Source organism: Scyliorhinus canicula, chromosome 15, assembly GCF_902713615.1.
Source record: "Scyliorhinus canicula chromosome 15, sScyCan1.1, whole genome shotgun sequence".
In the NCBI taxonomy this organism is placed as follows: Eukaryota; Metazoa; Chordata; class Chondrichthyes; order Carcharhiniformes; family Scyliorhinidae; genus Scyliorhinus; species Scyliorhinus canicula.
In genome coordinates, this window is record NC_052160.1 from 46334083 (window position 1) to 46346985 (window position 12903).

The following is a 12903-nucleotide window of genomic DNA, read 5'->3' on the forward strand; positions in this document are numbered from 1 at the left end:
CTCATGTCACGGCTTCCACCCCCAGCTCCTCCTCCTGTTTAATGTCTCCAAATAGGGCCCCCTCCCAGTCCATCAGCTCCTTGTAGACCGCGGACACCTTCCCCTCCCCTTCCCCTCCCCTACCTCCTCCTCAACACCACCTTATCTTGCAGTCCCAAGCGTGGCAACCCGGGAAAGGAAGGCACCCCACTCCTCACGAAATCCCAGACAGGATAAAACCCCCTGGGCAGCTCATATTCTTCCTCCAGGTCCTCTAATTTCGCAAAGTTGCCCCCTACGAACAAGTCCCTGAATTGCTCAATCCCTGCCTGCCAACTGTCGGCTAACGTTAGGCGTTGGTTGAATGTTATAATGATGCCCTCGGAGAGACGGAATGTGGAGGTGGCGATCACTATGGTCGCAGAGTAGGCCTTTGATCAGGTAGAATGGGAATATTTGAGGGAGGCACTGGTACGGTGCGGGTTTGGGTAGGGGTTTGTGGATTGGGTCTTGTTGTTGTATCGGGCGCCGGCAGCGAGCGTAAGGCTGAACCGAGTGAGTTTGGAGTATTTTAGGCTGCATCCTGGAACAGGGCAGGGATGCCCACTCTCCCCGATACTCATGGCCTTGGCGATAGCGCGACTGGCAATGGCGCTTAGAGCGACATGGGATTGGAAAGGGATAGTATGGTGGTGTTGAGAGTGGGAGCACAGTGTCTCGCTATATCTGGGTGATCTGTTGCTTTACATTTCGGACCCATTGGAAGATATTGGGGGATTGTGGACATTTTGAGGAATTCGGCCAGTTCTTTGGGCATAAGTTAAACATGGGGAAGAGTGAGGTCTTTCTGATCCAGGCGGGGGGGGGGGGGCAGGAGAGGAGGTTGGGCAAGCTGCCATTTAAGGTAGTGGGGGCGAGTTTCAGGTATCTGGACATCCAGGTGAACGGGGATGGGAGCAGCTACATAAATTGAATTTGGCACGGTTGATGGAGCAGATGAAGGGGGATTTTAAGAGGTGGGATGTGCTCCCATTGTCGTTAGCGGGGCGGGTGCAGTCCGTGAAGATGAAGTTACTCCCAAAGTTTTTATTTTTGTTCCAGAACCTTCCGATTTTTATTCCAAAGGTCTTCTTTATGAAGATTAATGCATTGATCTCGGGGTTTGTGTGGGTGGGGAAAGCTCCACGGGTGAAGAAGGTGCTGCTGGCCTTGCCAAATCTGATTAACTACTACTGGGCAGCGAATATAGCCATGGTCAGGAAGTAGGGGAGGAGTCGGGGTGGGAGCGAAAGGAGGCAGCCTCTTGTAAGGACACTAGCTTAGGGGCAGTGATGACGGAGCATCTGCCATTCTCGCCGGCCAGGTACTCCACAAGTCCAGTGGTGGTGGCCGCCCTGAGGGTGTGGGGACAGTGGTGGCAGCACCTGAGGCTGGAGGGTGCCTCGGGTTGTGGGGGGCAGCTTCCCGAGCGTGGAGGGACTGATAGAGGAGTATGAGCTTCCCAGCGGGAATGGATTCTGGTACTTACAGGTGTGGGACAATGTGAGGAAACAGGTTACGTCCTTTCCTGACCTGCCACCCCTGGGATTACAGGATAAGGTGGTGTCCTAAACAAGGGTTGGTGAGGGTAGGGTGTTGGAGATCTACAAGGAATTAATGGACTGGGAGGGCGTCCCAAAAGGAGAGGTTAAGGGGAAGTGGGAGGAAGAGCTGGGGAGGATGTTGGAGGCGGGGTTATGGGAGGAGGCTCTTAAGAGGGTGAATGCATCCGCTTTGTGCGCTTGGCTTAGCCTCATTCAATTTAAGGTAGTCCACAGGGCGCGTATGACGGTGGCCAGAATGAGCAGGTTTTTGAGGGACTGGAGGTTAGGTGTGGGCGGTTCATTGGGGGGGGGGGGGGGAAACCACGGACTATATCCACATAATAATAATAATGGCCTGTCCAAAACTGGAGGAATTTTGGCAGGGGTTCGCTGATGTGATGCCTGAGGTGCTGAGGGTAAAGGTTAGCCCGAGTCCAGAAGTGGCAACTTTTGCCGTGTCGGAAGACCTGGGAGTCCAGGGAGTGAGAGAGGCTGATATATTGGCCTTTGCTTCCCTGGTAACCCAGAGACGGATCTTGTTGGAATGGAGGGGGGGGGGGGGGGGGGGGGGGGGGGGGGGGGGGGGTTATTTGTTATGTGATTTTCTGTTTGTTCTCTTTTTCGTTTTGCCTGTGTTTGATGTCGATAAATGCTTTAATAAAAACGTTTTTTAAAAACCTGTATCTGGAGAACTGACCAAAGTCCTTCAGAATCCCCATAATGCTGACAAAAGACATTGGAAATCTGGAACACTACCCGAAAAGGTTAAAGCTGGACGTCAATTAAAAACTTTATATCTGAAATTGATGGGTTTTTGTAAGCAAGGGCATTACAGAAGACAAAATCAAGATCTGTGGATGGAGTTATCTGATTGAATTCAAAGGGAATGGATTATAAAAATCGGAAAGTCTTCTGAAAACTATACAAGGCACGAGTTAGATTGCACCTGGAATACCATGAACAGCTTTGGTATATAAAAATAGGAACAACAAGATTTGAGCCCCTCTCTGTCACCATAACCATGAATGGGGCTCCAATGCTACTTAATATTTACATCTATACATCAGTGTTCAGTTTTTACAGTGGTTTGTCAAGATTCAGACAGGGCACAAGTGCCCTTTGTGCTTTGTACTAAAGACTTGCCCCCTTATATATACAGGTAAAGTTGGGGTCCTTCATTATGGGCTGAATGAATTCCTGTTTCCAAGGGCAGCACGGTGGCGCAGTGGATTAGCCCTGCTGCCTCACGGCGCTAAGGTCCCCCGGCTCCGGGTTACTGTCCATGCGGAGTTTGCACATTCTCCCCGTGTTTACGTGGGTTTCACCCCCACAACCCAAAGATGTGCAGGGTAGGTGGATTGGCCACACTAAATTGCCCCTTAAAAAATGAATTGGGTACTCTTAAAAAAAAATGAAAAAAAAAAGAGTTCCTGTTTCCAAAAATGCAAAACCCAACGATATAGCACAGCTGAGCCAACGGGGACAGCACTAAATGGAAAATGGATCCGCACTTGTTGAGTTGAAAGAGCGACTCATATCAAAAGCAATGCTTGAGTCAGGATGCCAAGCAGGGAAGGTGGAGGTGTTGTGATATTGTCATTGGACTAGTAATCCAGAAAATCAGGTATTGCTCTGGAGACAGGTTTAAATCCCACCATGGCAGATGGTAAAATTTGATTTTGAAAAATCTGAAAACCCATCTGAGACCGGAAATCTGCCATACTTCCCTGGTCTGGCCCCAGACTCACAGCAATATGGTTGGTTCAAAACTGCCACTTTGTTTAAGGGAATTAGGGATGGCAACCAATGCTACCATATGGTGACGGCTGCATGAAGCAGTAAAATGCCATCCAACGCCTACCTTGGTCTGTGCTGGATTCACCAGAGCTACGCGGTGCTTGGTCCAGGTCAGCCTTCAAAGATTTATTCTCTTCTTGGAGGTGTTTGAGGCTTTTGGATAATCTGAGGATAGTTGAGTTGAGCACTTTCTGTTGCTTCTGTGATTCTCTGCTCTCTGCTATTGACCTACAAATGAAAAAGAAACAGAGCTGATTATGAGTGACAACTCAAATATTAACATGCAGTTTGTCCCTTTTTTGCTTCCACCTTCCTTTAGTTTGGGTGGAAGGCCCATCTCAAGGGCAATCACGGGTGGGCAATAAATGCTGGCCAAGCCAGTGACACCCACATACCATGAATAAATTTGAGAAAAATCCATGACAACCAGACAAAAATATTGACAATTCCAAGGTGCTAATTGAACAGGAGCATCGGGTTCTTCCAGTTACTTTGGCCAATACTTCTTCTTCAACTACATAATCAAAAATAGATTAACTGGTCACTTATTTTTGTATGAGAGCTTGCTGTAGATAAAACAGCTCCTTTGTTTGCCAACATAGCAAGAGTGGCTGCACTTTAAAGTTTTAATTCAATAGATATGAAGCACTTCAGGACATCACAAGGGATGTAATAGGGTGCTATATAAATGTTAGTTCTTCCTTTAAGTTGTTGAGAAAGTGCGAAAGCTATTTTTCTAAAAAACGCTTCAGAAATTCTTCACAGTCTTGCTGCGTCCCCTAGGCATTCAGTGTCAGCAGATCATTCAATTATGGAGTGCATTAAGGTCCAGCATTTTCTCGGTCTGGAATGGATCACTTGAATGATGTCTCCTCACTACCACCTCTGGACATCACTTCACTGTGGCCGAGATCGATAGAAGCCCCAGTGCAGGAGGACGACATTTGGCCCATCGAGTCTGCCGAAAGAGCACCCTACCTAGCCCCACTCCCCCACCCTAACTCATAACCTGCACGTTTTTGGACACTAAGGGATAATTTAGCATGGCCAATCCGCCAACATGAACAGCTTTGGACTGTGGGAGGAAACCGGGCACCCGAAGGGTACCCACATCAACACGGGGAGAAAGTGCAAACTCCACACAGTCACCCAAAACCTAGCACTGTGAGCCAGCAGTGCTAACCACTGTGCCACTGTGACGCCAGCACAGATTGATCTGTCTGGATCACTGACACACTACTACACTCACTAATCTGCCAGTAATTCCTCCAGTAACCAAATCGAACACTTTAGTAATTAATTTTCTTGGAATGGCAATCAGCGTCAGATTGTCTCTCTGTGCCCAATTACTTAAGTTATTTTCCCAGCCTTTCTCGCCCAACATTCCGACACAGGCCAGGTGGTTCCCAGGCATCACAGCCCGTCCCTGACGCTCGGCGTCAAATTGTAGCTCTGTCCAATTGAAGGAGGACACGTCCTTTTTTAATGGCACTAGCTGCCGTAAACAGGGTAAATGAAAGGTCCCATGAAATTTAAAGGTCCTTGACAGGCTAGGGAGATATTAAGTGTCTAAGGTAAGTGGATAGGATTTCGAAGTGAGAAGAGGTTTTAATTCTTCTAATTTTTTCTGGCTATTAGGCCGTAACTTCCAAGCTCCCCAATGTTGGATTGGGGGGTACCCCAAAATGCACTTGGGAATCCAGTTCGGAATTGCATGGCAAACTTACTCAGGCCTTGCAGTGGGAACCATCCCAAAAGTGCGATTTAAATTGAAAACTCCCGATAGTTCTGGCTGAGTTACACAAATAACTGTTTCGCTCTCTATAAGTGCAGCCAAACCGGCTGAGTATTTGTAGCACTTCCTTGTTTATTCTGAATACTTGCGTTTTTGCTTACTTTCTGTCTGCTGTCTCATTATCTGTTAACAGAAGTCGGAGTCTCTGAATCTAAAAAAACAAAAACATGTATTAAACATAAAGGTACATTAAAATCTCCTTGAATGATTCGGAGTTCTTACATCCTTACATCCTCTAATCAGTGCTTATTTTCCTGGTAGCAGTTGAACAGCGTTTATGGCTTTTGAATTAACCTCAAAGCTTTTGCACTGGTGTAGGAGAAAGATCAGCTTGGATTTTTCCTCTTGATAAGAGGGATTAACCTTGGTTCAATGAAGAGTGCAGGGTGACACACCAGGAACAGCATCAGGCACACTTAAAATTGAGGTGTCAATCGAGTGAAGCTACAAAACAGGACTACTTGCATACCTAACAGAATAAGTGACAAGCGATAGACAGAGCTGAGCGATTCCACAACATATGAACCAAACGCAAGCACTGCAGTCCTGCCACATCCAGTTATGAACGGTGGTGGACAATTAAACTAACTGGAGAAGGAGGTTGCACAAATATCTCCATCCTCAATGATGGTGTAGTTCAGCACATCAGTAAAGGATAAGGCTGAGCATTTGCAACAATCTTCAGCCAGAAGTGCCGAGTGGATAATCCAAACTCCATTTCTCTGGGGGTCCCCAGCATCACAGATGCCAGTCTTCAGCCAATATGATTCACTCCAATTGATATCAACAAACGGCTGAAGGTACTGGATACTGCAAAGGGTATGGGCCCTGATAATATTCCAACAATAGTACTAAAGACTTGTGCTCCAGAACTTGTTGTGTCCCTAGCCAAGCTGTTCCAGCACAACTACAACACTGGCATCTACCCAGCAATGTGGAAAATTGCCCAACAATATCTTGTACACAAAACGCAGGACGAATTCAACACAACTAATTACCACCTCATCGGTCTACTCTCAATCATCAGTGAAGTGATGGAAGTGGTCATCAACCGTGCTATCAAGTGGCACTTGTTTAGCAATAATCTGCTCACCGGTACTCGGCTTCTGACCTCATTAAGACCTTGGTTCAAACCACCTGCTCACAGTAATATGACTGACCACGTCCTTCACACCATACTGTGCATGACTGTTACTGCTCAGAGATGCCTTCCTCCACTCGACCAGGACTAAGAAATACGTGCCACGCAGAGCACTCTAATGTTGCCTGTACAGCCCCTGGACAGTCTATTCAATATACCCCTGACATCGAGGCCTTAGCCCCAGAATAGTCTCTCACTCTTCCTTGGGCAGTCAATAACTGTTACCCCAGGACAGTCTTTCATGACTCCACTCTGTTCCTTGGTGACCCCGGAGTCGTGCCTCTGCCTTCCCCTTCCTGTATTCCATAACCCCCTCACTACCCCGATCCTGCCTCGGTCTCCCCCTCCCTTCTGGTATTGTCTCCCAAGTCCAACCTTGGCGCAGCTTGTGATTCAGGCCCAAAATCCAATGCTCTTAATAGTTACGTGAAAGCATACCTCAAAGTCTTTAATGAACTGAAGTTGGCTAGGTACACACCACTTATATACAAGCAGGAAATAGACCATCCATCTCTCTCTCTCTGGCAACTGTCCACGTTGAGCAAGACTGTTGGATGGGTGTTGTGTTTGGCCTCGAGATGAGCTTCTGACCATTTAATAGCTCTATCACCTAGAGTGCAACTTCGACCTCCATAATGACACCCAAATCTAATTCTGCCTCAGCTCGCCTGCTCCTGTAACCTGCATCCATGTCTTTGCTACCATTGTAAGAAGTCTTACAACACCAGGTTAAAGTCCAACAGGTTTGATTCAAACACGAGCTTTCAGAGCGCAGCTCCTTCCTCAGGTGAATGGCGAGGTTTTTGCTACCATTAGACATCGTTATTCCAATTGCATCCTGGCTGGCTTCCCATCTTCCACATTACTTAAATGTGCACTCATCCAAAACTCTGCTGCCCACATCTTCATCAATCAGTCATCATCCCCTTTGCTCACTGACCTACATAGGTTAGCAATCCAGCAATGTCTCAATTTCAAAATTCTTATACTGATTTACAAATCCTCCCATAGTCTTCTCACCCTTGTCTCAGTAACCTTCTCCAGCCCTATTATCCAGTGAGATCTCTACACTCCTCCAGTTCAGGCATCTTACACATCCCGATTTTAATCGCTACACCAGTGGTGACTGAGGTTTCAGCAAACCTGGTCCAGAGCTCTGTAATTTCCTCCTTAAATGTCTCCAATACTCTCCTCCTCCAAGATGCTCCTTAAAATCTACCTTGTTGATCAAGCTTCTGCTTACCTGAAGTGATATTTCCTTTTGTGGGTCAGTGTCAAATTTTGACTGATAATGCTCATGCAGCACCTTGGGATGTTTTGTTACATTAAAGGTACTGTATATATGCAAATTATAACACTTAGAGTAACTACACCACATAGTGGTGAATTCCACATATTCTCATCACTCTCCAGCTAAAGAAATTGCTTCTTACTTCTTTATTGGTTTAACACTGACCATCTTATATGTATGAGCCCTAGTTTTTAATCCCCCCACAAGTGGGAGCGTTTTCTCTACACCGCCAAGTGTTTTTCATAATTTTAAAGTCCTCTATATGTCCACCCTCAGCCTTCTCATTTCCAGATTAAAGAACCTGTGCCTGTTCAGTCTTTCCTGATAGTTATAACACCTCAGTTCTGGTATTATTCTTGTAATTATTTTCTCCAGTGTGTCTATACCTTTCTGTAATATGGAGACCAGAACTATGCGCAGTATTCCAAGTGTGATCTAACCAAGGCATCATACAAGTTTAACGTAACTTGCCTGAATTTCAATTTGCTTCCACTAGAAATGGCCAGTGTCGGTTTGTTGGTTTTTCTATAGCCATTTGTTAAAGGGACTTCCCGTATAAAATGTTATTTCTTAATATTCAGTAAAAATACCAGTTAAAGAGTAGAGTATCACAAAAAAGCTCAGAAATAAAGAAAACTCTCAGCTCATAAGACCCCAGTAGTCTTATACGCAGTGAATTGTCAAAAAAGAGCTAAGTTCCTACTGTGAACCTACTTCCTCATAGTATGTCTCTGTGGCAATCTTCATCTCTTCAATGTTAGTGGTCTTCAAGTCAGTTTGGAATTTGCTGAAAATTAGAATGACAAACTGGTAAATTAAATTCAGAGTGAATATTGGCAGCAGTACGTCAGCCAATGTGTTAATGGTGGGGGCAGCACTTGTGAATACATCAAACAGACTCCCAAGTATAGCAGGATTATTTCTCCATTAAAATGCAGTGAGGGAAGAATAGATACATAATATGATACGTGTGAGTAAAATCAATCCAGTACAGAAGTGTGGTCTCCAGGTGTTATTGATAGGGAAATTACTCAAACACAGAATAATACTGTGCAGAAGAGGCCCTTTGGCCCATCAAGTCTGTACTAACAAATGAAAAACATCTGACCTAATCCCATCCTACCTAATCCCATTTGCCAGAACTTGGCCCATAGCCTTGAAAGTCATGACTTGCCAAGTGCTCATCCAGGTACCTTTTAAAAGGTGTGAGGCAACCCGTCTCTACCATCTTCCCAGGTACTGCATTCCAGACCATCACCAGCCTTCACCTCCATTCTGGACAGAAATGGCGGTCTCACCGTATGCAGCCAATAAAATAACCCTGGTAAAATCAAATGTCTGTCCAAGAGTAACGCCTGAACCAGATGGAACTTCTTTAGAGTACAGAGATTTTGATCTGATCGAGGTGTTTAAAATGTCAAAAAGATTCAATAAGTTAGATAGAGAGAAACAATTTCCTTGGTGGGGGATATCAAGAATAATGGGGAATATCATTTAAATTTAAGCAGGGCGATTTGAAAAGGAAATCAAGAAGCATCTCTCACAGAAAGAATAGCGGAGCTATCCCGAAAGGCAGTTGGTGCTGGAGGCAAATTGGGCCTTTTAACTCTAAGATCAATAGGTTTATTTTTGATAAGGATATCAAGGGATATGGATCAAAGGTGGAGAAATGGAGTTGAGGTCAGATCAGCTGTGAGCTAATTAAATGGTGGAGCAGGTTCCAGAGGCCGAATGGCCTAATCCTCTTCCTATGTCGCTACAGAAAAAGACGACCTGAATGCACTTAAACATCAGGATGTATCATGTTACATTCTGTTTCACAATACCAGGATCATTTACTGGAGCCATCTCTTCAATACTGAAGTAAACCAGCATTAACCAGTGCAGATTGAGCATAGAGACTTGAGAACATAATCCAGGCTGAAATACCAGTGCATAGTTAGGGTGTGCTGCACTGTCAGGGGTGCAATCTTTCAGATGAGATGTTAGGCCAAGGCCCTATCTCCCTCTCAGGTAGATGCAAGTTATCAAAGGACATATTTTGAAGAGGCAGGGAAGCTTTTGTTGAAGTCCTGGCCAATATTCTTTCCATTCAACAAAGGTCATTAAAGATAAGATTACCTGGTTCTTAACTCATTGCTGCATACAAACTGGCCAACTACACTTCAGAAAAGTATATAATTGAAACTATATGCTTGCAAAGTGCTTTCGAATGTCCTGAGATCATGGACAGCACTATATAAATTCAAATCTTTTATTTGTTCTTTAGGAACTTGAACCAGCCTATGAAGATGAACTTTGTGGAGAATATGCACTTTGTGGGAAAAAAGGCCAAGGGTAAGAATAGATCACATATAATCCTTCTGTTTAGCACATTAACTGTCCCAATTATGGCAGTTTGAATGACTTGTACTCAAGCATAATTCTGTGTTAAATGCTCATTTGGTGTAGATGCTGCATTAGCAAAAACACAGTAATGTCTTCAATTTTGAACAATTAGTCTTTGCTGACACAAACGTTTGACGTTTGTTTCAGAAGGACAGGACCTTACTCCACTTTCAGGACAACTGTATATCAATTCTTGGTTGCTTGGTCTCTGGCCTATTTTCATTCCATGCCTCCTCTTTCCCACATGCTCATCCTACCATTGGCAGTTATGTCTTCAGCACTGGCCTGGTGCTCTGTAATTCACTCTCAGAATACCTCTGACTCTCCAGCTCCTTTAAAAGCTTCCCCTTTGAACCAGCTTTTGGCACCCTCTTTAATAGCTTCTCCTTTGGCATGGCCTCCATTTGTTGATAATGCCTGTGAGGCACTTTGTGAGCTGTTTTTCTATACATTAATAATGCCATGTGAATGGAAGATGCACTTGCTGAAACATTTACGCAAGTTGAGAATCAAGTCTACCATCTAGTGTCAAGTGAAGGAGTAGCATGAACATGTGACCAGTCACTGTAGGGAACAGAAACCGATAGACTACAATTTGGGGTTCTGTAACACCACTGGTGCCAAATTTACTAAAGTCTCATAGAATAAAATTGGCGTGGACGGCACAGCCAATTCACGAGTGGCATGGTAGGGCGCTTGCACAAGTGTGCTGTGTATGTGACAGCAGAATAAGGAAAGATCTGATTGTGTTGATGCACATTTCACAAACTTGGCATGTGCATGTCTACTAAATGCCTGTGCTAATAACTCTCAGCTGAGCATGTGTTCAACAGCACGAGGGACCCCAACTGGTGTTACATAAAGGATTGACTTCTATTTGCGCGAGCTGCATTTAACTTATTTCTGCTGTGACAGTTAGTGGAAGTGCTATCACTTGCTTTTGGAAACTTTATGGCAAGCAAGTTGCTGCATTCATTCAGGGTAGCCAGAGGAACTAATGAACCAAATTGCCTGAGGCATGTGGCTGTAGTGGCAGTTCACCTGGGTTTGAAAAATGGCTGAGAACTAGAGCACAGGCTGCAGAGAAGAGAAGTTCTATGATGAGGAGGAGCGTTCTGAACAGAAGCATTCAGATCTTTGCATGCTGGAGCAGGCAACATATTCAACAGCTTCCCCTGGGCTTTCCGTCAGAGCATCTGGGAGATGGTGGAGTTGATCACTGTCCTGCCAACCGGAAACTAATACATATTTTCTCCCTCAGCATGGACAAGCAAGGCGAGAGGACACATGGCTTTGTCAGGATAGTAGAGTTGACAGTGGTGCAGGGTGCCATTAGCTGCATGCATGTGTCTTCTGCACCTCCATCAACAGGGAGAGATACAGAAATTGCTGGAGCTGCCATAAATATGTAATTGGAGTGTGTTCACATTCAGTACATCATATGCACGCTATCCTGAAAGCATCCACAACATCTGTAAACTGAGGGAGTCTGCCATTCCTCCATCTTTACACTTCTGTGGACAACCAGAGGGTTGCTACGTGGGGACAAAGGCTATGGCTTCTTTCTGTCACCTGACCACACAAGGACAATGCACGCATAACTAGAGCCATCAAATCGCCTACATCATTGTGGATCAAGGCAGTGGCGCACTGAAGCAACACTTCCCTTGCTGAAACTGCTCAGATGAGCCCTCCAGCACACAATGGAGTGGTTGCTCAAGTTTGAGGTGATCTGCCGATCCACCAACATAAGGATGCTGCCACTGCCACTGGGAAAATATATGTAAATATTTGTTACAAATGCGAGACTTTGTAAAATGGTCAAAAGAAGGGCAACTTTTGTTTATAACGATACAGAGACATGGTGATACAAGTGGACACCAAGGATTTCCTGCTATTGGGAGAAGCAGGGTAATGAGGTGATATTGCTGTGAAGAGCAGGGTAAACTGTCTTTGTGTTAACAGCAAAGCAGAATGCTTCTGAAAGTTGGTTTTCTGTACTAAAGGAAGGGAACGGGACTGACTGGACTTTGAGATATAAAGAATAAGGAGTCACTAACGTCGGCCTTGCCTTTTCTGGAAGTCTCCATCGGAGTGAACAATTTCTGAAGGACACTCTAAGATTTGACTTGATGTAGCAGGAAGAAGTGAGCCGATCAAAAACTGGCAGTGCCTTGAGATTTAATCCTGTATTGCTACCCATCTGCCAGAAGCGCAGTGTAAAGAAAAACTGTATTGTAAACCATATTTCGATCATGTTATTTGATACAAAAGTAATTTTTCTTTAGGTTGGTGTATTCGATGCCTTTTAAGTACGGGTATTGTGTTGGTTTTAGTTTTTTTAACATACAGTAAATGTCTTAAAATGTGAAATCTTGTCCTGTGATTCTTTCTCTTATTTGCTGGGAAATTCACCTTTCTTTTAAAAGCTATTGGTCTCCACAGGAATCACAACTATATAAGTGTCCATTGGTGTTGCTGATGGTGAGTCGTGGGCATGGTGTTTTATGTTGTATAACATGCACGGTCGGTAGTACAGAACTGGTGATTTACAATGATTGAACAAATCAAATTGCCTATTTATTAGAGTATATTACAGGAGTATCACTGACATTTTTGGGCTACGAGTATGCTTGCATTGAATCTGTAAATATGCAGCCTTGATTACTATTAATTGTATTCAGTTAATTTTATTTCTTCCCATAATGTAGGAAACCCAGAATACAGAGAAAGGTGATTAGTAGCGGTTCCAGGATGCAGAGGGTGCAGCATCTCATGTAGCAGCAGTGAAGAGTTCCTGGGGTAGGCAGGATAAAGAGAGGTGTGTGGGTTGGATATTTTGAGAGAATGGTTCTGGAGTTCAGTAATAATCATTATGGGATGTAAAAGAATGGGTGAACACGAGTCTGAGAAGGAGTTGATGAGCACT

At 44.6% G+C, this 12903-nt stretch overlaps 1 protein-coding gene across 1 annotated transcript in view; it reads right to left on the reverse strand.

The window, feature by feature from the left end:
* iqce (IQ motif containing E) overlaps window positions 1–12903 on the reverse strand; it is a 95831-nt gene that overhangs the window by 53337 nt on the left and 29591 nt on the right. Inside the window, exons 7-9 of the mRNA XM_038819591.1 lie at window positions 8301–8373; window positions 5256–5305; window positions 3424–3587 (exon numbers count right to left, since the gene is read on the reverse strand). Coding sequence (XP_038675519.1) covers window positions 3424–3587; window positions 5256–5305; window positions 8301–8373 — 287 coding nt within the window. The remainder of the gene's footprint in view (window positions 1–3423; window positions 3588–5255; window positions 5306–8300; window positions 8374–12903) is intronic.